A 27,749-nucleotide genomic window follows, 5' to 3' on the forward strand; every position below is an offset into this window, starting at 1 on the left:
GCCCGGTGCCGGCCGTGCCCTCCCCCCCGGGCCGGTGACAGGGCGCTGCCTGCTCGCCGACCTCGGCCTGGAGCGGGGCTGCCTGCCCGCCCGGGGAGCGGCTCGGACGACACGACCGCTCAGGTGGAGCCTCGCGGCGGGCGGCGCTGGGGCGCCTCGGAGGTCGGCGCGGGCGGGAGGGAGGCGGGGAGGGAGGCGGGGAGGGAGGCGGGGGAGGCGGGAGGGAGGCGGGGAGGCGGGAGGGAGGCGGCGAGGGAGGCGGGGAGGCGGGAGGGAGGCGGGGAGGCGGGAGGGAGCGGCGAGGGAGGCGGGGAGGCGGGAGGGAGGGCGGGAGGGAGGCGGGGAGGCGGGAGGGAGGCGGGGGAGGGAGGCGGGAGGGAGGCGGGGAGGCGGGAGGGAGGCGGCGAGGCGGGAGGGAGGCGGCGAGGGAGGCGGGGAGGCGCGGCCTCGGCCTCCCCGCCCCGCCCCGCCCCGGCTCAGCACTGGCCCCGCCGCGCCGCGCCCGGGCTCCCGCTTCCCGCTGCGGCCCGGACCGCAGAGCCCCGCGCCGGGTCCCCCGCGCCCGCGCCCCGCCGCGCCCCGCCGCGGCCCGGCCCGGCCCCCGCCCCCCGCCCCGAGGCCGCCATGCGGGCTGCGCGCTGGCTGGCGCTGGGCGGCCTCCTCGCCCTGGCGGGGCCGCTGCAGGGCCGGCTCGTGGGCCCCGAGGAAGCCGGCTTCGGCGAGTGCGACCGCTTCTTCTACGCCGGGACCCCGCCCGCGGGGCTGGAGGCCGCCGCCCACCTCAAGATCTGTCAGCGCTCCGGGGGCGCCGAGCGCTTCGCCACCCTGTACAGCGGCCGGGCCCGCGCCCCCGTCTTCTCGGCCTTCCGCGCCCCCGCGCGCCCCCCGGCCGCCCGCGCCGAGCCCCGCTGGCTGGTGGAGCCGCAGGTGAGCCCTGGGCGACCCTCCCCTCGGGCCGGGGAGACGTCTCGGCGTCTCCTCCATCTCCCGACCGCGCGGGCCTGGGGAGGCGGGCGGGCGGGCAGTTCGTGCCCATTTTGCGGAAGAGGAGGTGGAGGCCCCGGGAGCGACGAGACCTGCGGCCTCCCCCCGCCCGGTGAGATGGGCCGGGCGCGGAGGCCAGGCCGCTGCCCTCTGCGCTGTGGAAAACCTCTTCTGTGGAGGCCGCCTGGGCCTGAACACCCGGGACGCGCGGGACACCGAATAGATTCCGCACCAGGTCGTGTTCAGTTAGGACAGTAGAGGCACATTTTTTTTTAGAGGAACGTATTTTTAGAAATGCTCTGGGGTAGTAGCAGATGGCCGGGCAACTATCTCCAGCCGCTGGAAGGGCAGACTAGTTTTACCTGACTCCTCGCGCCTGTACCACCAGACCCCTGGGAACCGAGTCGGGAGCGTTCGCACCGGTGCTGGGGGTGACCAAACACCGCAGGAGGTCCCCGGGGCCCTGCTGACCTGCCTCAACACATCCCGCCCCACCTCTGCTCCGCTGGCCTCCTCCTCACAGACCCAGCCAGGCTCCCCTTTGGCGGGGCCTTCCCCTCTCACCAGCCGCCCACTGGGTCCTGCACCTGCCCCAGCCTCAGTGGCCACCCTAGCAGGGGGCAGAGCTACTCACTCAGCCCACCCGCTCCTGACGGCCACGGCTGGCCAATACCACATGGGTGAACAGACTATGGCTTTCAGGTGCTTCATTCAGAGCCCTGGGTTATCGTTTCTGTAATGTCATTCAGATATTTCCAGCTTGGAGAGCTTAGCTGGGTCTCACCCCATCTTGTACCTTAATCTTCTTACCTTCCTGTCTGCCTCCAATCCATAGCCTTCATCTTGGTGTCAGGACCTAGGAGATCAGACATGTGTGAACAAGGCTTTGTAAATTGTACAAACATCAGACATACATTAACCTAAAATTAGTGTGCCCCCAGCACCCCTCAAGCTCCCTGCACATCCCCCAGTTCATTATGCATCACAATTGCGGACCTGTCAAGAAACGGACGATCTCATGGACAGCTCAAGGAGACAGAACATGCATGTGAAGAAGACACAGGAATGCATGCTAGACATATTGCAGTTGAATTCAGAGCCCATCTAGAAATCACCTGCTGGGTGCCAGACACCGAGGGTGCCAGGATACAAGAGAGTAGCTCTCGGGTTCTATGGCTTCCTGGTGTGCAGGTGAAGCGTGCTGGGCGGGGGGGGGGGGGGGGGGGGGGGGGGGGGGGGGGGTGGGGGGGGGTGGCAAAACAGCTGATTAGAGCCATGCCGTGTGTGTGTGTGTGTGTGTGTGTGTGTGTGTGTGTGTGTGTGTGTATGAGTTCCTTTATTGACTAGCTGTAAACCTGGGCAGGTTATCTTGGAGCTAATCACAGGGCAGCCTTGAGGATGAGATGAGTTACTATATAAAGTTCTCTGAAGATGCCTGGCACATAAGCACTAGCTGTTATCAGGACACAAGCAAAACCTATACTTTAATAAAGGTAAACAGAGTTCTATGAGACTGAATCCATCTTGGAGGTGATAGGAGAGAGCCTTAGGGTCAGGATGACATTTGTGCTGTGACTGGAGGATGAGGCAGGGCTCAGAAGAGAGGCAAAGAGGAGGAAGCTGTTCCAAGCAGAGGGATCACCAAGAGTGAGAAATGCATGTTCAGGGATTAGTGTGCAGGGAGTGGCTAGAGCTGCTAAACCAGTGGAAGTATGTAGGCTACAGTAAGCTCAAGGGTTCAGAATAAAAGGGAATAAGGGAAGGGAGAGGGCGGGTGTGAAGGATGATTAAGGAAGACTTAGGGAGGCAGAGCCATCATGCAGTTACAGAAGGAGTTCCAAAGGAAGGAGGAATGGCACTAGGGAGGTGAAGGAGGATGGGGAAGGAGGGGGGAAATTGTTCCAAGTGGCAGCTCAAGAGATCAGAAAAATGGTGGTTTGGAAAAGGGCAGGAGGCCAGAGTTCCTGGCTGGGGAGGTCAGGGTGGTGGTGGCAGCTGATGCTTTTCCCTGCAAGATGGGCTGGTGTCCTGCTCCTTCCAGCCTCAGCCTCAGGGGGGTCAGCCGGGAGCCAGAGGGTATCAGGAGAGAGGGAGGGAAGGAAGAAGGCAGGGAGGAGGAAAAGCTGCAAGATGAGATGCAGGAGGGCTCTGGAGCACACTGCATCAGAGTTGACCCTCCTGCTGCCCGCTTCCCGACCAAGGTTCCCACTGCAGAAAGATGCTCAGGGCTCACAAGGGCTCACCGTGGACTTCTGGCTGCTTCAGAGCACCTTGTGATGCTTGCCTTGTGCCCAGATCATCTTTTTACCCAGTCAGCTTTGTAAGAGGCCCAGCAGACAGGGGAGGAAGAGGCAGGAGGCCAAAGGAGCTTGGTGTTTGCCTTGAATGATGAGTCAGGCAGGGCTGCACTGGCCCCAGGGGTTCCCAAAGCCCAATTCAGCAGCTTTCACGGCTATCCTGCAGTTTCCCTTGGGAACTCTTGGATTAAGGATCATGGAAACTCTTGTCACTCTCATGCTTAAAACCTCTGAGGTGCTGGCTGCCTAACATGTACAGGACACAGTTCATCTCTGCATCCTGGCTCCAACTCCAGCCCTGGTTCTCACCCTACCCCACCCCACCCCACCCTCACAGTCTATGTTCCAGCATCATCCAGCTGCCTGGCATGCCCCTTAGAAACAATACTGTTTGTCACTTCTGCCCTTATGCTCATTCCTTTTGCCCCGAATCCCTTTTGTGTGCTGCCCCAACTTGTCCCTCTCTGCTTCTCCTCCTCCATCCTTTAAGACTGCCGAGGTGTCATCTCTTCTAGAAAGAATAGCCCTCTGATTTAGGTCCAGTGCTCAGGGCTCTGATAATGTCTCACTTTTTTTTGCACTCCTCACATTTTTTTATAATTACCTGCTTGTGTGTTGGCCTTCTCAGCATGAGCCCTTGTGAGATGAATGTTGCCCCTTGCTCGTCATGCTGACGTTCCTGGTGCCCGGGACACAGGGCGTCTCAACCTTTAGGCTTAATCAGGCAGCAGTGGGCGAGATGCTGTGCTTGAGCTTTCCTGGCGGGACATGTACTACTTCACAGGCTTGCCCCATAGCTGGTCAGCAGCTGCTAATGCAAACACGTTCCATATGCAAAGCTGGAACCTTCCATTCCCAGCTCTGGCCTTTGGAACAACGCCAAATGATTTGGTTCTCTTCTCTGGACAATAGCTCTTTGGTGTCAGATACAGGATCCCATGTCCACCCACACTGGAAGAATATAAATGGGATCTTTTGAGGGACAGAATGAGAACTTGAAAAGAAAGCAGAGAAATCAGTGGGCTGTTGTAGGTTTTATATGGAATGTGGTCCCCTTTAAATTGAGAATGGGGAAAAGGCAAAAAAGATGAGAAAATGTTCCCCCTTGGGCATGGTGGAGATGCTTTAGAAGGTTTCCAGTCAAGACTTTGGACACTTGAGAACTGTGTTCTGGTTTAGTACAGGGAGCCTCAAACCTTTTCGTCTTTTAATACCTTTCCATTGAATGGAAGAATTTTTGGATAAGAGATCAGTGATGCCTTACCAATGTACATTGTCAGTTTGTGCTGGAGGCCATCATCTAACACTCTTCCATTTTATAAAGATGAATACTGACCAGATCTGGCGTCCTATTCAGCTTATACTTATTTAATCTTACAAAAATACTCCAAGGTAGATATCATTGTCTTCCATTGTAGAGATGAGCAAATGGGCTCAGAGGGGTTAAGTGATGTGCTCAGTGTCACACAACTTGAATTTGAACTCATGACTATTTTCTCTTAGTCAAGTGCTTTTTAAATACATCATGGAGATTCTTTGACCTCAGTAGATCCATTGCATTGTTGGTCATAGGGCTTTAATTCTTCTTATCTTTTATATGGGGATCATAATTTCCACTCCATTTCTCTTTCTGTAGGATAAGTGGGAACACATACTTGGCCATGTCAATGTTGCTTAGGGGTCTGTGGCTCGGGAGCGAAGGGTAGATTTTGGTTAACTACAAAATCATTGTCCTAAAGGGCCTAGTGAGGCCGTATTTCAAATCTTAGTAAATGCATTTGAACAGTGATCACAAGTTAGATCCTCATTTAGGTTCTGGGTCTTTAATTCCTGTCAGTGGCTTCTTGCCTACACACACTGGGAAACTGTGAAGCCTTTATTCTAACATCAGTCCCTTTTTCATTTTATCAGAGAACAGATGCATAGAAGGTATCATACACTTAAGTCTCTGTGCAGCAAACAGGACAATTCTGATACATACTTTCTGGTTGGGGGACTTGAATTCAGACCTCCTGCTCTGCCACTTACAGGCTGTGTGACCTTAAATTCTTCCAGTTCCGTTTTTCCGATCTGGTTATTAGAGGCGACAACAGTGTTTAACTTCACATAGTGGTTGTGACAAACGTCCAAAGTGACACACACAAACATATAGCACAGTACCTGGAATATGGCAAGGTCTTAGGAAATGTTAATGTGTATATTTTGTTAAAGACTTACTCCGATAGGTGTTATTACATTCTTTTTTTAAGAGGGAATGTGAAGGGAGTGGGGAGCAGAGGGAGAGAGGGAATCCCAAGCAGGCCCCACACCCAGCACAGAGCCTGACTTGGGGCTCGATATCATGACCTGAGGAGAAATCAAGAGTGGGACATTTAACCAACTGAGCCACCCGAGCACCCCAGTGTTATTATGTTCAAAATATTTACATAGGCTGTACACCTAACATGGAGCTTATACTCACAACCCTGACATCAAGAGTTGCATGCTCTGCTGACTCAGCTCCCTCCCTTTTTTTTTTATTACCTTAAAATCTTTTTTATATTTTTTAAGTAAGCTCTACACCCAGTGTGGAGCTTGAACCCACAACTCTGAGATCAAGAGTCACATGCTATAATAGGTGTAAGTTATACACAAATACACACACACACACACACACACACACACACGGAATGTTGGATTAGACAGGTGACTCTTGAAATTCTACAACTACAACTCTCTTAAAATGTAAAACATCCATGTGTGTATCTTCTCAAACACTAGGCAGGCATATGTTTCACATTTGTACAACAGGTGCTTAGAAAGAGCTTTGGTGACAGATTGGGTGGATGAAAGGATGGATTTAGGTGACTAAAAAAACAAAAATAAAATCAGTGCCAGAGATACCTCCACCCTCCCTGCCCTGAGTCACCAAGAGGTGTGTTGTCACAAAACAAGCAGTGAGCAATTGCATTGCAATCTATTGTGCTGAGTCTGGGTAAGTCTGGGAAGCCGCTGACTCAAAGGGATGAATCCAAAGTTAGTCACTCTCAATTTCTTCCTTACTGAGGTGCAAATAGCAAAAACAGGAGTCACAAAGGCCATCTTTCCTTGCATTTTTCTCCTTTCCTGGCTTTTTCTTCAACTTTAAATTCAACGTTTCTGTTTCATTTGTGGTTGTTCTCAGGAGCAAGTAAAGGTACTTGCCCTACATTGGCAGAACATTTTAGGGATATTTTGTTCTGAAACAGTTCAGTGGTGACAGATCTGTACACCATTCTTTCAGTTCAGACTTAAATTTGGATGGCCCAGGAAAGGAGCTATCATTTATTGATTCCCTTACTGTGTATGAGGGTCTTCACAAATTAACTCATTCATATAAGTAGGTGTTATGGACCATGTTTTATGGTCTAGGAAACTGAGCTTCCAAGTGGTTAAATCGCTTCCCCACGGTAATACAACTGCTAGATGCAGAGCCTGAATTGGAGGTTATGGCTGCCCGGTTCCAAAGTCCTAAGTGTACTTTCTCCTCGATTGTGCCATTTTCCAACAACTGCGTTCCTATTATTTTCTCTCCAGATTCCAAATTGATTGACTAGGGTTGTCATTTTATTTTACTGAATTCATCTAGCTCTTTGGATGATTTGCGGTCTTGCTTTGAATGGACCATTCTGAAAATCCCCACTTCAGATGGTCATTAGCTCAGTTATGAGCTCATGGTGGTTCAACCTTGCTTTCCTTGAGTAAAGATTTTGTTCTTGGGTATCAGATTTCTCTTCCTGTTAAATTGTCAGTGAAACTCTTAAAGTACAAGCAAGAATGTGAGAAAATAAATCCTCCTACTTGCCAGTAGCTTTTCCTTCCTGTGATCTGCTCTTTCTCCTAGAATTACTATTATTTAAAAAATGTGTTCCCCCTTCAAGCTGTGTATCATGTCTCCAGGAGTGGCCATGTAACCTATCACCCCACAGAACTTGGCATCTACAGCAGCAATAATTTGTTGCCTGCTAATCTATTTGGCCACTGACAAGAGGGAGAAACTGAGTCATGGCACGAACTAAAAAGAGAAGCACCATTAGTATTCCCGGCACACTTTCTCTTGATGCAATGTCAGACAGAAGTGTGGTTCAATCCCTAGAGGTCAGGCTGAGGATGTCCTACACTTGGCATCAAAATGAAAAATATGGGTATGTTTCCCTAGGTTGCAGAGTAAACAGATGGATGAAACAGCATTTGAAAATCAAAGCTAAATTACATGTTCTAGGCAACTTGTACCTTAATCTTAGGGATGATTGGTTTTGAGTTTTGATTGAGTTTCAGTTGGCAGGAACACCCAAAGCCCTGGGCCCTCTGTCAGCTAATTCACTAAATCAACAAATAGTTATTTGAACATCTGCTATGTGCCAGGCACTGTGCTAGGCCCTGGGAATAGCGCAATGAATCAGACAAAAATACCTTCTCTCTTGGAGCTTACTTACTATCCAGTAGAGGACACAGGTGATAAAATAAATAAATAAAACACATAGCATGTTAAATAGAGTGCTAAGAAGAAAAATAAAGCAAGGCAAGAGGATATGAGGTATCAGGGGAAAGGTGACCTTTTCAAAGGGTATTCAGGGAAGGATCACTGTGGAGGTGACTTTGTGTACAAACCCTAAGGAAGTGACAAAACCAGTCCTGCAGGTGTCTGGGGGAAGGATGTTCCAGGCAGTGAGAACAGTAAGTGCAAAGGCCCTGAGGCAGGCATGTTCCTCATATTTGAGGAATAGGCCAGTGTAACAGGAGAAGGATTAATGAGGGAGTAATGGGACGTGAGGTCAGAAAGATGGAGTGGGAGATGGCAGACCATGCAGGGCCTTCTGGGCTGTTGGTAAGAAACTTGGCTTTTACTCTATGTGAGACCCAATGCCACTGTGCCGTCTTTGAATAGGGGGTTTTTGACACACTCTTACATTTTTTAGTAGAATCGTTTCAGCTGCTACATTGAGAACAGACTGTGTAGGCTCAAAGGCAGAAACAGAGAGGCCAGATAATCTGGCAAGAAACGGTGGTGGCTTGGACCACTGGTGGTGGCAGTCTAGCTCTCGGTATGTTTTGAAGGAAGAGCGAAGAGTGAGAGAAAGGGAGGAGTCACAGATGACTCCAAGGACTGCGGCCAGAACAACTGGAAGAATGGAGTTACCATGAATAAGACGAAGATCCTGAAGAGCAGCAGGTGTATTAGACGTGCTCAGTGCTCAGCACGAGATGCCTTTCTGCCTTTCGGTGTTCAGCGGAGCTTCAGGCGGGGGCCGCGAACTCTCTGGGTCCTAACTTATGGCCCTGGGCATGTTTTCACCTGTGATCTCATGTAATTCCCATGACAGACATAGGAAATAGGCGCTGTGGCTATGCTCCTTGGACAGAGGAGGCTGCTGAATTTCCACGTCCACACAGCTAGGAAGGGTGGGAGCTGGGGCTGTCTGATAGCAGAGAGCACAGGGAACCTCCTCTGTTAGCCAACCTGTTAGTGGATGGGAGAGCTCCTATTTACCTCTCCTTGGTGAAGCTCCTCTTGCCAAAGTTTGCACGTTCATTTATCAGGATTCTATAGAACAGAGCGTGTTCCCAGCCCCACAGCCAGTGACCGTCAAAGCTCATGGCCTTTGGGTGCACCCTCGTGCTGTAGCTAGAGCAGGTTACGGGAGCCTTAAGCACTGTAATGGGCTGAGGGTGCTGTTCCCTCCCTTTTGCTCAAGATCCATGCGAACAGTTCTGATGGTCATTATGCAAACAGACATTCTGCATAAGGTGGGGCAGGGTGTGGGGGTGGGGATGGATTATCTAAAAACTCTGTCAAGCAACAAGGATGGTTCCCTGAGTCTTGGTGAGCATGGCCAGGATAAGGGAAGGCTCTTTTATCTGTGGGGGTGTGGGGCCACTGTGGCTGCAGGTAGGCCGGTGCCATGCAGGAATATGAGGACAGCTCGGCTCTGGACCAGGTGGCAATTGTCCGAGGGGAGTGGATGCAAGCAAACCACACCCTCCAGAGCCCCACCTCTGGAACAGAGATAGAGGACCAACTCATCCATCCTTCTGCCCTAGGATGCTCAAGAGTCCCTCGATGCACCCAGCCTGGTTCCCCAGAGAAGGAAAGGCAGCTGAATTTAGCACATTCTGACACTTCCTACTCTACCAATGTAGTACACCCCAATTTGGGACCAGGGGAGGGCCTTCGCTCACCCCATGTCCTTGAAATCCTTTTTATTTATGACTGTTAGTAAACTGAAGTCCTCCCCCTGTGCAGGTTCTTGCCTTGCCCTTCTGTCCTAGGTAACCTGGCATCAACCCAGCTTGGAGAATGAGCCTGCCCAGTGTCTCTGGGAGATGGTAGCATTGGTTTCAGGAAGTCCCCCTTCCATTATTTTAATATGTCTAACTGAGAGAAGAAGCTGACCCATATCAATCACATCAGTGTTTTGAGTGAATTGACCAGGATGTATGACTGAAGAGGGTCATGTAATTTATGTTTCTGAAAGACCAGTCATCTACTGCAATCTCAGAATGCACAGAAGCCTAGGGAAGGGAAAGCTGAGTTTATGAACCATCATAGGTCTTTTCTCATTCTGGAGTATTTCTACTGTATCTGGAGCCATGGTATCCATGATGACAGATGCCTCCTCATGGCCAAGTGCACTGTTCGGGGTGGGTGGTGGCTTTGCTTTTGCACCTTAACTGGAAAGACCACCTCCCTGTGATCCCTGCCATCTACACTTGGAAGTACAAGCTCCCCTTATCTTCCTCTAGGCCTCTGCAAAACAGCTTCCCCAGTAGTTAATCCCTCCTACTCACATCTCTAAACTTACTCCCCTTGGAAGCGAGAAATTGTCTCAGATCATCAATCCCGTCATGCCTCCAACAGCCTCACTGGAAAGCCTCCAGGGCTCCCCATTCTCCTCATATAAAGATAAGTCCTTATCGTGGTCTCCAGAGTCCTGCACATGTGTCTCCCATTCCTCACCCAGCTTTATCTGGTGCTGCCCACATTGCTAGGCCTTTACCTCTGGCAAAGAGGCTTATTTCTGTGAGAGTGAAGCTGCTGTTGTTTTAATTACCATCAAAGGGCCTATGTACCTGCTATTTCGTTTTGCTTTTTGTCTTCCATGACATTCCCAAATAGGTCAGCTGCTCAGAATACTCTCTAGTAGTGCCAAACATAACCTTCCTCTGCTAGTATGTTACAATTATACATTTATTTGTTTATTTGTGTGACTGACTGAGGGCCACCCAGCTAGACGCTAAGTTCCATGAGGGCAGCAGGGTGCCGGGCGCTAGTTGCTCACGGTCAGATCCTCATTATCTAACACAGGGACCAGCACACTTTTTTATACAAATAGCCAAATAGTATTTTAGGCTTTGTTGGCCATACAGTCTCTCTCTCTCTCTCTCTCTCTCTCTCTCTCTCTTTTAAAGATTTTTTACTTATTTACTCACAAGAGACAGAGAGAGAGGCAGAGATAGAGGCAGAGGGAGAATCAGGCTCCCTGCAGGGAGCCTGATGTGGGACTCAATCCCGGGACTCCAGGATCATGCCCTGAGCCCAGGGCAAACACTCAACTGCTGAGCCACCCAGGTGTCCTGGCCATACTGTCTCTGATGCAACTATTCAGCTAGGCCATTTTTGCAGGAAAACAGCCCTGTACAATACATAAATGAATGAGTGTGGCCGTGTTCCAAGGGAACTCTATTTATGAAAACTGGTGGTAGGCTGGCTTTGGCTTCACAGGCTGTAGCTGGCCAGCCCCTGGGCTAGCATCATGCCAGCACTTTGTAAGTAATTAGGAAATGTTGCTGGATGTTGAGCACTTAAAAAATACGGATTGAATGGCAACAGTGAAATTTGAAAGGTGAGCAATCCCAGTCCTTTTGCCAGCCTACCAGCCCTAGATCTAGATCTGCAGACAATTTTCAACTAACCCTTTTAATGTATGGTGATGGCCATCTTTTATAATATTAAGGGTTTTTAGGATTATAAAAGTAATATGTGCTTATGGTAAAAATATTTTTTGAGCATTTTAGAAGTGTATAAAGAAAAAGATCTCATTTCTCACAGACAACTAACCTTTACAGTGTGTGTGTGTGTGTGCGCGCGCACGCACACTAACATTCCAGAAATTTCTTTTACACATTGAGATGCATATAGGCTCTCAGACCCTTTATTCTGGTCAACAGGGTTCAACACCCCTTTGGACTCTGAAGCCACAGCTGACAAGCCCCTCAAAGGACCATCATAGCCCTGGAGTGGGAAAGTGAAAAAGCTCTCCAATGAGTGGATTTGCACATGTATAGAAATAATTTATTTCATTTAGAAATAGAAGGCCTGGGGCCTTCAAATGCAAAGTCTACTTCATAATATTTTTTCAAGTCGGTGTCTACGCAACTCACAGGTGGCCTGAAAGAACCTGCCCCCTTCCTGTGCTCCTCAGTGGTGGTGATCATTGTCTTCTTCCAGGGACTCACTGGCCTGCCCAAAGTCAGGAGGCCAGTCAGTGGCAGAGCTGTGACAGGTCTCCTCATTTCTAATCTGGTGTTCTGTTCCCAAGCTCCACTGCCCCATACTCTCATATTTAAAGGAGCTTGAAGAGGAGTGATACTCATAAAACCCAGGAGAAAAGGTTGAACAAATGGAAATGATTTTGCCCGAGGGCAGATTTACTAGCCTCAGATCGTATTTATTGCACAGCATTGAGAAGCATAAGCTATTTCTTTTGTGCCAAATACAGGAGGGGAAGATTGAATAGTTCCAGGAGAGTCTGGGTTGGAAACAAGCCATTTCCTGACAGAGTTCCTCTGCTGTGGGAAAGGACCTAAGGGCTGTCAAGTCCCCTTCTCTAATGATGTTTACAAGGAAGGATCAATTTTGTCAGCTTGAGAAAGGCTATTTCTGATAACTATCGTCTTGTGTGGAGATAGGCTCTGAGCCTTTCCTAGCACCAGAGTATTTCCTCTCATTCAGGTATGTAATGAAATGTGGTCACAGCTAGTCAGAGACGACCTTATCATAAATTTGTTCTCTGTCAGTGAATTGGGATTTAAGAGGGAGGCATAGGATGGCAGGTGTTTGCAAACCCATCCTGTTTATTATCTGCCCTTTCACTTATCCGTTCCTGGTCAGCGGGTCTAGAATCTTAGCACTGCCAAGAATGCATTGTCAGACACCCAGTTGCCGATTGACACTTTGATTGGTGTTGTCATTCTCATCCACATTCAAACCATTTGTTGAGTTCTCAGTGCCAAGCCAAGAAATAGGAGTCTAAGACATGGTCCTGGAACAAGACCCAGTCCCCTCATGCACATGTCTTGTTACCTTAAGTCAGGAAGGCAGATCATGACCAACTTAATTATTTCCTACTAGACTGTTAGCCCCAAAGGGGCAAAGATAGAGTGAGCACACAGAGTGGTTAAGAGAGTGGGTCTTGGGGATCCCTGGGTGGCGCAGCGGTTTGGCGCCTGCCTTTGGCCCAGGGCGCGATCCTGGAGACCCGGGATCGAATCCCATATCAGGCTCCCGGTGCATGGAGCCTGCTTCTCCCTCCGCCTGTGTCTCTGCCTCTCTCTCTCTCTGTGACTATCATAAATAAATAAAAATTTAAAAAAAAAAAAAAAAAAAAAGAGAGTGGGTCTTGGGGAAGCCTGGGTAGCTCAGTGGTTGAGCATCTTCCTTTAGCTCAGGGCGTGATCGTGGGGTCCTGGGATCGAGTCCTGCATCAGGCTCCCTGCATGGAGCCTGCTTCTCTCTCTGCCTGTATCTCTGCCTCTGTGTGTGTCTCTCATGAATAAATTTTAAAGATCTTAAAAAAAAAAGTGGGTCTTGAGAGATAAAATTGGATTGAGTCCTGTCATTTACCAGCTATGTGACCTTGGAAATGTTACTGAATCTCATGGAGTTCAGTCCCCTACCTATGGCATGGGGCTAATAAATTCTCCCTATGCCACAGAGGAGTTGGGAAGACTTGGTGTGACAGCATATGCAAAAGGCACCCTGCATTGTGTCTAAGCACTCAGTAGATATACAATAAGCATGTTGAACCAACAAGTAATCTTTACTTCCAAGACCTGCCTGCCTTGGAGATGGCCAGGCTTAGGGTCATCATGGTCCTATGTTTGACTCAGTATCATTGCTCAAATGGTTTCCTGGCCTGTTCCGGGGAAGTGAGAGGGGAAGTAAGGGGGTTCCGGGGAAGTAAGAGACCACTCTTAAGGTGGTCAATGGGAGAAGACCGGTCAGGCCAAGCAGATGCAATAAAACCAGGGCTTTGTCAGTGTTGTACTGACAAAAAAAGGATCCCAATGTTAACTCTAAAGTACTTTGTAATCTGGGATTTCTCTAATAAAACTGTTGAGCTAGTCAAAAACAAAAATTTATACTCCTGCTCCATTACTACCTTACTTGTGACTGGTCCCTGCTTTTTCTCTGAGTTCAGTGGCTTGTACACTATCTTCCATGTTACTTTGCCCATTGATACATTCTTTGTTGAGGAACTCAGTAGAAGTTCATTCTTTCTGCTCCAAGGGGTGTGCCTCTCGTCTGTTCCCAGACGTCTGGAACCAAGATGGCCTTGTCTCTTCATTTGCTCCTGAAATTTAACCCAGATGCCTAGAAGCTTCCATGCCTATAAGGTTCCTGCTCCAACTCCCACAGGAGACTTGCTGGGTTCTCCTGATGCTTCAGGCCAGTTGATGCATGAATCATAAGCTTACCTGAACTCATTCAGGTGAAGGGCAGGTCTGTTGTAACAGATCACTGGTAGATTCACAGACATAGGAACAGAAGTACACACAGGCCTCAAAGGAACCAGAGTTGGGAAATTTCTAGAAGCCAAATGGTCTCACAGTCTTCAGAGTCTTTATCCTACCCTCCTGGTCTTTTAAGGGTTTTCCAGCTTTCCCACGGGCCAGCCTGGCTACCACCCCTAAACTGCATGTAGCAACCTTCACACTCTGCTTGTTGTCAGTCTCTGAGTGTCTTGGATTGAAAACCCAAGAGAACCAGCTGACTGGTTGCTGGCCAGATTGGCCATCCCTTGGTTGTGACTGGCAAGGAGGTGGGTAGGAGGGGGTCAGGTGGCAAGCAGTGCTACTCTTTCAGAGATAGTATTTGAAAAAGTCAATTTAGAAATAGAAGTTAACTATAGCACACTAACAAGGGCTGATGTGCTGATGGCTGTCTGGGAGACCCCAGTCTGGGCAGCCATATTGGACAATGACTCAAGTGACCTTCACTGCTCAACAGAACTGGTCTGTGTACCAGCTCTGTGTGTAAGGCATGCCACAGAGGCCCCAAGGTGGAATCAGTCTCCCAGGACTGGGCCAGTTGTGGTCTCAGGAAAACAGTCATTGAGTTGTATCGAGGGTCCTGGCAGGAAACAAATGGAATTTTCAAAGTAGTTTAACCAACAGAATTGAATGAACTTATTTACGGAGAATTAAGGGAGTCAACACAATCTGGTAAAGCTCCTAGGGCCTAGCCATTTATAGGAAGCTGTCACCATCCCAAGCCTGTGGGGTCAGGCGGGAGCCTGGTGAGAGCCATGACTGTAGAGAGACTCAGCCAGAGCCAGAACCCCAGCAGCTAGGGGGATGGGGAGCAAAGGAATAAGTACTCTGGTTTCTCTCCACACCCGCCACCCCCCCCCCCCCGCCCCCGCAACTGGCTGCTTCAGTCAGAAGCCAGAGGGCAAGAGAGCTCAGATGATGTGGGTCCTAAAAGTCAGCCTCCTGTGGCACAGAGTGGGGCAGAGAAGAGTGGAGAATGGATCTGTGAGGCCAAAGGAGACCTCCTCCCTTTCCCCCCACCCCCAGCATGGGAGGCTGTGAGGCTGGGCCTGAGCAACAGTCCCATGGGTGCTACTGAGCACCCACGCAAGTAGCAGAGAGGAATGGTGGAGGCACCCCTACCACTGGGCTCCTGGAGGGAGTGCAGAGGGAAGCATGTATATTACATCCATGTAACTGATGTGGTTGGGAAGGGGTGGACCTATTGTGGTTGAATGTAAGGGAAGATTTGAGAGAAGAGATGGGAGGACTTTTGTGGGTAAGGGGCCTTACAAATATGCCTGTTTGTCATTTAACCAGGAAATATAGGGTGCTGTTGAAGATGTTAGAGTAGTAATATATGCTCAAAAGAGTATAAATTACTGAGGGGGGGCAGAAAAAAATGAAAAAAAAAAGAGTGTAAATTAGCAAAAATGGACTTCTCATTTCATATGTGAATAAGACAAGAAATCCATGTTTACAAATCATAAAAATGATCAGAATATTAACTGGTCTGATAGGTGGAGGGACTTAAATGGCCCTTTAATACTTTGTTCTCTCCCTTGGTATTATCTTCACAGCTCTTGGAATTTGTGGATAATACTCTCACATAGCACAAATATCATGTGAATCAGTTAAGCCCAGCTGGGGCACTACCCAAAGGTGATTTAAACATTTGCTTTTAGGTGTGGGGTTCATGGAGCCTCTGCATCTGCGTCACCTGGGGTAGTGGTGAAATGCACTTTTGGGTCCCACTCCAGACCAACTGAATATATCTCTGGTGTGAAGCCCAGGAATATGCATTCTTAACAAGGACCAAGGTGCTTTGATAGAAACTAAATTTTGAAAACTACTGATTTAAGGAGATATCACTAATTTCTTGTAGTAGCCATCTGAGCAAGAGTTAATTCCACCAGAGCCTGATATGATAAGTGAAAATCTGATCGAGATCTAGCCCAGCAGGTTCTCAATTTAGAATCATCTGGAGAACTTTAAAGACATCGTGATTCCCAGCCTTCTCCTGATGCCAGAACTCCTATTTAATTGGTCTGGGGTGAGGCCTGGACATATTTTATTTAAAGCTTCCAGGTGATTCTGACATGCAGCCAGACCTAAGAACCTCTAATCTTGTCTGAACCCAGAAGGTGGAAAAAATTAGAAATGGAAATATCTTAGCTTAATGGACTTTGTGGAATTCTGTACAACACAGTCACATGCTAAGAATAATTGCTCTGGAAAAGAAAGCGGAGTACAGAGTAGAAAACAAGCTTCAGTGAGTAATGAGGAAGGAAACCCAAGAAGAACAAGGACAATGTAACCTGAGAAGGTGCTGCACTTCTGGAAGGACTTAAAGGAGTCCTCGGCACACTTTCACAGGCTCCCAGAAGGAGCTTGAAACTTAGAGCTCTGTGTGAGAAGGAGCAGCTGGAGGAGCCCATGGGGAGTTTGTCTGTCCCCGGGGCCACCCACTGGCCTCTCCCAGGAGTCCCTTGACAGCAGGTGTGGCCAGTTTCGGGTTGGTCCTTTTTTTAATCTCTCCCTTTTCTTTTCTTTTCTTTTCTTTTCTTTTCTTTTCTTTTCTTTTCTTTTCTTTTCTTTTCTTTTCTTTTCTTTTCTTTTCTTTTCTTTCTTTCTTTCTTTCTTCTTTCTTTCTTTCTTTCTTCTTTCTTTCTTTCTTTCTTTCTTTTTTCTTTTCTTTTCTTTTCTTTTCTTTTTTTCTTTTCTTTTCTCCTTTTTTTAATTTCCAATAAAAAGAAAAGTCTGAAATGGAAGAGGAACATCCTTTGATTATTTCTTCTGTTCTGTCATCCTCTGACCATAGGAGGAGAGAAAACTTCCCCCAGTTGCCTTTGCACCTCCTCAGGCTCGCTTTGCACACACTGAGCACGGACAGTGTGCCCAGGGTGCCCAGCAGCAGGAGGGAGAGCTGAAAATGAGGCTCCTCCCTGGGGCAGGAAGGTGTGTGAGTGGCCCAGGGGGGCCCAGAGGAAGGGTGATTCATGGGGAGGAGGGCCCAGAGGACAGGGAAGCCCACCTGAGTGCTGAAGTTCAGGGCATTGAAAGCCCTGCATTTCTCTTTAAAAAAGAAGAAGAAGAAGAAGAAATTAAAATAATAATAATAAAAAATCCTACTAAGTCTTCTAAAGCTGTTTCTATTCCCAAGAGGATAAAGAATATTTTGGATGCCAAACAGTGAGGATTTTATTTTTCTTAAATGGGTGGGGTCAGAGCTCGGTTTATCCCTTTCCTGAGAGCTGAAAGGTCTTAGGATTTAGTCTTCCTCAAATGCTCCCTCATCTGCTCTCCTGGTCCTGCTACGTTTATTAAAGGCAGCCCTTTTCCTCAAGCTGGGTATTTTCCATGGTGAGTACATTCTCTCAGCATTCAGCCAAGGCCTCAGATCTCGTTTATTCTAGTGTGTGCGAGTGTGTTGAGGGCCTGTGTGCACCAGCCAGCTCCAGGTCTGATAAGATTATCTGATGTTCCGACTGTCGGCTGCTCTCATATGCCCTGTAAGGAGAGGCCCTCTTACCGCTTCATGATGGGTAGCAGGACGACAGCATGTTTTCAGTGTCCCTGTGTGCGCATCATAGTTCAGGGCAGAAACAGAATTAGAACACCAACTCTTCAGCCCATTCGATTACTTAGTTCTCGTTGGAAATAAAACAACTCCCCAAACGATTATAGCCTCTTTATTGCCACAGAGTTGGGGGGAGCCTGCTGGGTCTCTCCTGATCATGGGGTCTCATCTGAATCAGCCCCGCGAGTGCATCTCTAGCCTCAGCCTGAGATTCTCCAGGGGGGGAAACTCCACCCTTCCTGAATCACTGAGAAGTTTTATAACTGCTCTGATGATCCTTCTAGATGGCCACCTTTCCATGTGGCAGATCCTGGAGCAGCACCAAAGGACAAACTGTTCTCTCTGGGGCCTCTCTTTCTCAGTTGCAAACTGGAGGAAATTATATGCATCAGGAGATTGTTGTAGAGGTCAGATGGGCTCATTCTTTCCACAACTACCAATGGATTCCTGGTGCGAAGGGCCTCTGTGTGAGGTGCAGGAACACAGGCATCGTTGGCCACCGGCTCAGACTCTAGTTCAGTGGCACAGACAGATGGATAAGCATAGTTTCAGGGCCTGGACCACTTCTCCCCACTTTGTCTTTGGTGGCCAGCTTGCCTAACTCCGCTGTCCACTTGTGTCCCCCTCCTCGTGTGGGTGCCCCCCCCTCCTCCAGCATCCCTGGTCCACGTCCCCTGAGCCTGTCTTGCTCCTTACCTGCACCCACTGTCTCTTCAGGAGCAGTGCCAGGAGGTGTCACCTGCCAACCTCAGCCCCTGCCCACCTGGCCTCAGAGGTGCTTCAATTCTGTTTGCAATGCCAAGCCTCCCTGCCCCTGCCCCCTTCATCCTCACCAGTTCTTTCTCTGCACCTGTCCCTGGACTATGTATGGGTAATGGCTGTGGGTAAAATAGTATAAAAACTGCAACCCTGGACTAAACAGATCTGGCCTGTCCCATTAACCCTGGCTGGCTTCCACAAGGCTTCATTTCTTCCCAGCATCTTTCCTCTCTCCTAAATTTCCTGGCACTGTGACCTCTGGAGGCTTGCACACTGTGTTCTCCTTATGGTCCTGCTGCCACGTCCCCCACATATGGCAGAGAACTCACTAATACCAATGCCCCATGTACCCTTCCATCGTCCCCTGTGTTCTCAGCAGAGGTCCCCTCATTCCAGGCTGACTCTTCTCCACGTGCTACCACTGTCATTCTCTTTGCTGTCCTGCTCCTCTGTACCATTGGTGCCATCATGATCACCAGCATACTAATCGGCCACCACTTACCAGAAACCTATCATATGCAGAGTCTTCATTAGGTTTGTAGCAGACAAAAGTATGAGAGATGATCCTGGTGTTTGTGGAACTTGCAGACTGTAAAAATGCAAGAAGCAAATGCACAGGAGCCTGATCTCCGGCACACGCAGACACCTCCCTCCTGCAAGATCTCTTTCTGGTGGATCCATTGTGTGTGCTCTTTAAAACTAACCTTGGTGGCATCTCCACATTCCCGTCCTTCTCACCTGGTTGGTCATCCCAATCCCACTGCAAAGCCTCTGTGCAGCTGTGCATTCTGGAACATTCTGTGTTTCTGCACACTCTCAGGGCACAGACACACTCTCCCTCTGCTGCCATTCTCCTGGCCATGGTGCAGTCCCCCACCTGGTCTTGGGGGTCTTGGCTGGGACCTCCTGGTCTTCTGGCCCTGTGGAGTTGTCTTGTCAAAATCCTTGTGCAGTCTTAATACTGGGAAGGGGGTTAATGGGCCCCCTGTACCTGCCAGGCCTCTGAACTGCTTCTGAGAAGGTGCTTGTGGACTCCTACAGGAGTTGGGAAGACAGCGAGAGGAAGGAGGGAAGAAGGGGGCAGAGTACTGCTGATGAGCGCCGAAGCTTCTGTTCATGTTCAGCAGACCATCATCATGGTCGGCACATAGCTCCTCCTCCCTGCTCAGTGACAAATCAGCACCAGGTGACTCAGGCCCCTGAGGTCTGTAGGGATTTCGCAGCCCAGAAGCCCTCAGGGATTGGGCTGGTGCTCTGTGGCACTGTGCCCCTGAGACGCCTCTGGGCCTCAGAATGTTCACTCGCACGCACAGAGACCTAGAACCCCTCCCCACCCTGCCCCTTTCCCTGGGTTGTGTGTGTGGGGCAGCAGGACCACCTTTGCTGATTCCTGTGAGCCCTGCTTCCCAATGAAGAGCCTCCTTACCTCCTGCCTTTACCTACAGACTTCTCCAACAAGCCTGTGTCTGTCTCAGCTCCCTCTTGCTTGTATACAGTCAGTCTTGTCACCTGCCTCCCTTGCCAAACCCTCAGTGGAAATCGCCCTTTGAAGCCTCACTAAGGATTCTCGAATCCTCAGAGGTTTTGGTCTTTATTGTCATCCTTAACCTTCCCTCTCTGTGGCGGGTGCCACACTGTCAATCCTCTCTCACCAAAGCTTTCTCCTCCCCTGACTTTTGATGTGACCCTAGATGACTGATTGTCCAACGGCTCCATCTGTGTTTCCCAGTTGTGTCTTGTCCTTCTTGTGTCCTCCAGTGTGGCTAGCCTGTGGCTCGCATGCTGCCTTCCTCATCCAAGGGTGTGGGCTGCTGCTGGCGGGGGGCTGGGGCTTTGGAGCCTGAGAAGCTGGGTATAAACCTTGGCCCTGCCACTTAGATATTGGGTGACCTTGCACCCATTGCTTATGTGAGTTTTCATTTTCCTGTGTGTCAAATGGAGACAGTGCCTCTCCCATTGGGTTATGTGGAGAGTAAATGGGATGCAGCAGGGCAGTGCTTTCTGAATCATAGTCATTTGCAAACGTGCTTTACAATTTTTGCTGTATCTGAGGTGATGGGGATCCCATTAGGATTAAAAAGGATGCTTTATATATAGACCATTTTCTGTGGTGCTTGGTGCATCACGAGTGCTCAGTAAGTGGAAGTAATAATTATCCCAAGATGAGTTATCTGTACATCAGATCGTTTATACTCTGCTTCCTGCTTATCCTTTCCAATTCAGCTTTTCACTTTTCCTTACCTAGAATCCTATTTTTGGGGTGCCTGGGCGGCTCATTTGGTTGAGTGTCCAACTCTTGAGTTTAGTTCAGGTCCTGATCTCAGGGTTGTGCTCAACACTGCTAGAGACTCTCTCTGCCCCTCAATGCCTCAAATAAGTTAATTAATCCTTAAAAAAAAAAAAAAAAAGGAGAGAGAAAGAATTCTATTTTCACAGGCTGGTGTGGTCTCTACCCCCATGCCTTGATGCCAAAGTCTTTTTAAGCCTTAACTAACCTTTCGGTTTCTCTGTGTTCATCGAAGTCATGCACATCCTTCTAATCCCACCTCAGCTCTGTCTTCTCCAAGAAGTAAGAAGTCCTCTCTGACTGCATTCGTTGTGTCCTTCCTTCCTTTGAAATTCATTTGCTCTTTTTCTTTATTTCATTTATTTTTTAAAAGATTTTATTTATTCATGAGAGGCAGAGATGCAGGCAGAGGGAGAAGCAGGCTCCCTGCAGGGAGCCCTATGCAGGACTTGATCCCAGGACCCTGGGACCATGACCTGAGCCAAAGGCAAGATGCTCAACAACTGAGTTACCCAGGTGCCCCTCTTTATATCATTTATTTAGCATCTATGGTAACCTGCATGGCACTATTGTCTTTTTCTTGGTTTCCTATTTAACTTTGTATCTCATTTTCCCAAATAGATGGTGAGTTTCTTAATGTGAAGGCCTGTGAAGGCATAGAATGTGAAGGCATAGAAAACAGTAAGGACACCAGCCATGGGGCTGGACTTTCTGTGTTCATGTGGTGATGCCACCACTCACTGTGTGACCTCGAGTAGGCTTCTTAATCTTGATGTGCCTCAGTTTCTTCATCTGTCAAAAGGTGAGACTAATACCATAGTACCTTATTTTTTTGGTAAGTTTAAATGAGTGAAGACTTAGCATAACCACTTAATGATTTAATACATGTAAAGTTCGTAGAATGGAACCTGGCATATAGTGTTCAATAAATGTTGATGGTGGTGGTGGTGATGGTTGTTCCCAGTGCTAATGCGTCCTTCTGTGGTACCAGTCACATGTAATATATTCTTAATAAATATTGTTGAATGGATGAATATTTCCCCTCCGGTCCTCTTTTGCAATTTTCTATCCATCTATTTTTCTTACATATATGTTGGCAGGAAAACTGAAAGTCTCCTTTCATTTAATTCCAAAACAAAAAGAAACCCCATGGGTTTAAATAGCTTTTATTGTCTGGTATAGAGACCAACTCATTGAGAGAGACTATTTTTTTCTTGGTACTAAGTTCGAAAAGGAATTCATTACAAGATTATTTATGGGACAGGATGCTGGTGGAGGGGGAGAGTTCATTTTTCTAAAACCTACTTAGCATGTTGTGATTAGGAAAAAAAAAAACTTTCCATGAAACACAGGAACTGTATCCAATGACGTGGGCAACCCAGTGGGACAAGGTCAGCAGGGAGATGGAGTCCACAGAGAGAGCTTTGTGCCTGTCCCTCCATCCCGAGATTCCGATGGGAAACCAAAGAGCGAGATTAGCAGTGCATACAAGAAGCCAAGTGTAAACCAGAAGTGTAGTCTGAAATTACCTCTTATGTCATAGGCATATTTTTGTCCTCAGGGAGTGGTGGTGTCAGTAATTTACTATAATGGCAATAACCAGATCATTAAACTGTGTCTGCAGAGAGCATGGAAAAATACATCTGCCCTTTAGGTGACACTGTCTCAAAGAATATGTTAGACTTTTTTTTTTTTTTAAGATTTTATTTATTTATTCATGAGAGACACAGAGGCAGAGACACAGGCAGAGGGAGAAGCAGGCTCCATGCAGGGAGCCTGATGCGGGACTGGATACCAGGACCCTGGGAAGACGACCCGAGTCCAAGGCAGACACTAGACCACTGAGCCACCCAGGTGCCCCTATGTTAGACTTTCTAAACCAAATATTCTTTTTAGTCCAGTTTCCCATTGGTGAGTTAGGTATTTTAGTTACATACGCATCGACATTCCTTCAGAAATTGAAGCCTTCCAAGACAGATTCAGCTGTTCTGTAAGCATGGTGATGACGGGGAGCTGTTCTACTGATCTTATTTAGTTATTCAGATGATTCTATAGCAAATGACACTAAAACACTAGTCAGCCTGGGATCAGAAGAAAGTTTTGTCAGAGGTTTAAAAAACTGGTCTTGAGACAGGAAGCACGAATCATAATGGGCTTTTCTGTCAGTAGAGGTCAGGGCTTGAACCATTATAAGACCCTGGGATTTTGAGGCACCTGGGGGGCTTAGTGGTTAAACATCTACCTTCAGCTCAGGTTGTGATCCTGGGGTCCTGGGATCGAGTCCCACATCGGGCTCCCTGCATGGAATCTGCTTTACCTTCTGCCTGTGTCTCTGCCTCTCTCTCTCTCTCTCTGTGTGTGTGTCTCTCGTGAATGAATAAATAAAATCTTACAAAAGAAAAAAAGCCCTGGGATTTCATGTTTTATAAATGATGTGATAGAGTGACTTCATCGTGTAATGCCCGGTGTGTGTGTGTGTGTGTGTGTGTGAGAGAGAGAGAGAGATAGAGAGAGAGAGACAGGATGTTACCACCTATCTCTTAAGAGATCTCTTTACTTACCAGGCAGTAAATCAGGAAACAACCTATTCGGAAGCTGCTTCCAACCACAGGGTGGTGGGATAGCAGAATGAAGTGTATGCGCCCCAGAGAACCAAGCCCTTCCAAACCCGGGCACTGGGAGGGCGAGTGCCCTGGGGACTTCTCTAGAGCCGCGGCTCCAAAAGCAGGTGATTTGCGTGCACCCTCTCCCCTGTGAACAGGATGCATCTCAATACCTGCCCTCTTCTTTCAGATTGACGACCCCACCAGCACCCTCAGGGAACTGACTGATGAGGCCGATGCCATCTCCTCTGTGAACAGCCTGGGAAGCAAGCAGGCCCTGAGTACAGATTATGTGGACCCTGATTACCAAAGGGGACAGCTGTACCCATTCTCCCTTAGCAATGATTTCAGAGAGGCCACCTTCGCTCTCACGAATGCTGTACCGATGAGCCCGTCCTTCCAGGAGCGGTGGTACACGAATCTCCGCAGCCTGATGGAGCGGGCCCTGACCCCGCAGTGTGGCAATGGGGAAGACCTGTACCTCATTGCAGGTGCCGTGCCCTCAGATCGCAGACTTCAGGACAGAGTGACCATCCCTGCGTTTGTCTGGCTGGCAGCCTGTTGTGCCATGCCCGGGGGTGGCTGGGCCATGGGCTTTGTCCAGCACACCCGGGATGGTGACATCATAGAAGACGTGATGGTGAAGGAGCTTGAGAAACTGCTTCCGTCTAACCCCCAGCTGTTCCAGGACAATTGTGGCGAAACTGAGCAAGACACGGAAAGAATGAAGAAAATCCTGGAGGTGGTCAATCAAGTCCAGGATGAGGAGCGGACGGTACAGTCCAAGGAGGACGCTCGTCCCCTCTCCAGCATGACCAGTGAAGGATCAGCTCTGCTGCTTCCGGAGGCACCGGAGGAGAGGAGGAGCTTCTTGGGCAGGTTGATGGGCTTCATCACTACCCCGGTCATCAGGCTTTTCCAGTTACTTTATTACGTTGCAATAGGCATCCTGAAGAACATTATCTATTTCCTGTGGTTTGTTACCAAGCAAGTAATTAACGGCATCGAGAGTTGCCTTTACCGCCTGGGTTCAGCCACCATCTCCTACTTCTTGGCCATCGGGGAAGAGTTGGCAAGCATTCCCTGGAAGGTACTCAAAGTCATGGTCAAAATCATCAGGGCCGTGCTCCGGATCCTTTGTTGTCTGCTGAAGGCCGTTTGCCGCATTCTGGGCATTCCAGTCCGAGTCCTTGTGGACGTGGCCACTTTCCCTATGCACACCATAGGTGCAGTTCCAATCGTGTGCAAGGACATCGCAGTGGGCCTTGGAGGCACCATCTCTCTGCTCTTTGACACTGCTTTTGGTACTATGGGTGGCCTATTTCAGGTTATTTTTAGTATCTGCAAGAAGATTGGTTACAGGGTTACCTTTGACAATTCTGGGGAGTTATAGAATTCCAAAAAAACTAGTAGTGTCCAGTTACAGTGAATTTGATTTTTTTTTTTTTTAAAGAGAAAGCTGGAATACTTTGTCTTTACAATGGGTTTCTGTTCACTGTCAATTACCATTACATTTTGGCCTTTGGTAGGGGTATTTGCATGCTTTTGCAAAGGAAGATGGTATAATTAGGACTTGGCCAAAGATAGATGTGGGGAGTGAGATTATGTATGTGTAGGTCATCTGTGGGATATAGGCAAACTTCCAAATCATTAGAATCTTTATTCACTCTGCTACTGGATGGACCTCCTGAGATACTCTGGTGTTCATTTGTGGTAACTAGGAATTACAGAGAAGGGAAGAGTTAGCAAGAGTACAACCTTAATCCAAAGAGTTTCTAAGAAAATGGAAAAGAAATCTTGTTTCTGTTATGAAACTTAAGGCAAAACCTATACAAATGTTGTTGGTCGATTTGTTTTCATTGCTTCTCTTTCTCTCCAACTCAGCTGATCTTGGTGAAGTACAGACATGCTTCCCTGTTGAAATAACTTTCTTAGGGATAAGGAAGCTTTCCATGGCTTCCAAGGACCTGTAATGTTGTTTGGGGTTTTTTTTCTTCCAAAGATGAATTTTGCTGCATTTTTCTTTTAGGTAATGATAAGGATTTTGTGTTAAATGTGGCATAACAAAGTTTGAATGCACGGGCAAAAAACTGTATAGTACAGTCCTCTCGGGTATAAAGAAGAGAGTGCAAGGGTCAGAGCCCTGTTTGAATGGTGCTGTAGGTCTGAGAACATCCTTAGGTAAGCTTAGATTAACTTGATGTATATTAAATCTCTGGCTAAGAATGAGCTCAAAGACTGACATGTTGGCTACCATGAAAATTTGTACTCTCTAACATTCTAGATCCACCTTTGTTATGGATCAGATAAGTACCCATTACAGCAAAATACTCTGACCCCCACCTTAAATGATTGTTTTGGTTTAAATATATACAGAAGAACCACGAAAGAAAAACTATTCTATCCATCTCAGAAAAAAAAAATCCATATCCATATATATCTAAGTTTATGTAGGCATAAACTTGATTAAGAATCACTGTGTGTTAGGAAATTGTTTTTATAGCATGTTTGAGGTTAGAAAACTCTCCTGTTAATGCAAGTTTGATTTAAGAGCTAATCCCTACTTCTTTGAAAAAGCACTTATCATTTTAAATCTTTTCCTGAAAGAGAAAGCAGAATCTTCCAAACCTTGCTCTGCCTTCCACAGCTGAGATGGAATCATCTGGATTTTTCTAAAGAGCTGCCTGCCGTGAGGTAGAAATGGGGCAAGTATAAAATACTGAACTTGGGGGTACAGGGTAACCATCCATCTGAAAGTTGGTTGTAAACAGCTGGGATCCAGAAAGGCAACAAGGAGAGAATAATGGAGAGAAATAATATTTGCTGTGGGTAGGTAGACAAGAAATTTGAGTGCCGTGAGCTACATGTCGCAGAAAAATAATTTAATTGCACCCAAAGTGGAAGAGTGGCCATCCTGATCAATTGGTGATACAATGTTGGGGATTATGAACACCAGACTGGTCCATGATAGGGGATGTACACTAGATTTATCTAAGAATCTTAAGCAGTATTTTAGCAACACTTCTGTTTGTGAGTGTGAAGGTATGTGGCAGGGTGAGAGTTTGCCTTGGTACTGATGGATCAAGAATCCTGCTGGCTGAAAGGAAGGGAATCTTAGAAGCAACCAGAGAGATGGTCTGGCCAAGCCCTCAACTGATGAAGAAACTGAGACATAAGGGGGCAGCAGGCTTGCCTTTCGTTTCTTTGCTGGCTGCTGGCAGATCAGGAGCCAAGCTCTTTTGTGCCTGTCCTGTCACACCTCAGATGTCACATACTGTTGTTGTGTGCATTACTACTCAGCTGCCTCCCTGGAGCAAGGCAGGGTTTCTTGGTCCATCAAACAGTCTAGCCCTGACTCACCCATCGGATTCAGCTTATGTGATGAAATGATTAGCCATCACACACAGCATCATGCTGACTGCCTCCTGCAGAATCTGTATTCCCTCAGAATAATTTGCATACTGATAGGCCCAAAGAGGGCGCCCATGGCAGCTTGAACCCCTTGGCACCATGCAAGGAACAAGGCATCCAAACCGCTTCTTGAGAGCCCTTTGGAAATGCCTTCTTTTTCACTTATAGTTGTGTAGTGTCTTATTTATTTATTCTTGTGTGGCCTTTTGTGAAATATTGGAAAGGATAATAAAGCAAAATATATCCTTAAGGCTCGGTGGCTGAGCCCATCCTCTCTGGACCACTAGGTTGGCTGAAGCTCTGGTATTTACTGGAACTGGCTCCAGCAGGTGGCTGGACTGTTCCCATCAACCTACTTTGGGCTTCGAGGTGAGAATTTAGACTAATGAGCCCTGTGTCTAGCTTGAAGATTTTTCTGTGGCTCTTTTATGTTCTCAGGCCCTGGGGAGGTCAGCCAACTCTTCTTTATCATGGAGCTAATTTCTAGTCTGTGGTTGAGCCACGCCTTGGGACACTCCTCTTTTCCATTGTGCCTTTTGAATGTTGGCTTCTCTCTCACCATTAGCACTTCCACCTAGATGCAAACTAGGGAGTTGGGAGAAGGTACTAGAATGAAGCGCTCATCATTCAGTCATTCATCTGTAACACGTGTATTTGAACATCGAGTTTGCAGAGATCAGGAATATGTGGATCCCATCTTGGAGGAGTTCAGAAATCTAGTGGAGAGAACGCATGGTGCAGGTGACAGCTGTAACACATCATGCTGAGCGCTGCAAGAGCGGTACTAGCAGTGTGCACCCTGGAGCACGGGAAGAAAGCCCACAGAACCATGGAAATGAGGGGAGCCTTTGCAGAGGGTGTGACAAAAGTCAGCTTGACATTTTCAGGCTATGTATAATGCTGCACACCTTGTAATGCTCAATAAAGTAATCATTGACAACTCCTTGGCTGTTCTATCTATCCATCTATATCATCCTGTCTATATTACTAACCATAAAATATCTAAAGGAGGAGAATCCTAATGGTTGAAATGAGCTTGGGCGAGTATCTGTGATTTT

General features: G+C 48.0%; 1 protein-coding gene across 1 annotated transcript; it reads left to right on the plus strand.

The window, feature by feature from the left end:
- The first annotated feature begins 506 nt into the window (after positions 1-506).
- ENDOD1 (endonuclease domain containing 1) lies at positions 507-27,631 on the plus strand. Its single transcript, XM_041730466.1, has 2 exons — positions 507-927; positions 23,471-27,631. The coding sequence occupies exons 1-2, from the start codon at positions 625-627 to the stop codon at positions 24,671-24,673; spliced, it is 1,506 nt and encodes a 501-aa protein (XP_041586400.1). The 5' UTR covers positions 507-624; the 3' UTR covers positions 24,674-27,631.
- Positions 27,632-27,749: the final 118 nt, after the last annotated feature.

This window comes from Vulpes lagopus, chromosome 15 (genome assembly GCF_018345385.1).
Source record: "Vulpes lagopus strain Blue_001 chromosome 15, ASM1834538v1, whole genome shotgun sequence".
Taxonomy (NCBI): domain Eukaryota; kingdom Metazoa; phylum Chordata; class Mammalia; order Carnivora; family Canidae; genus Vulpes; species Vulpes lagopus.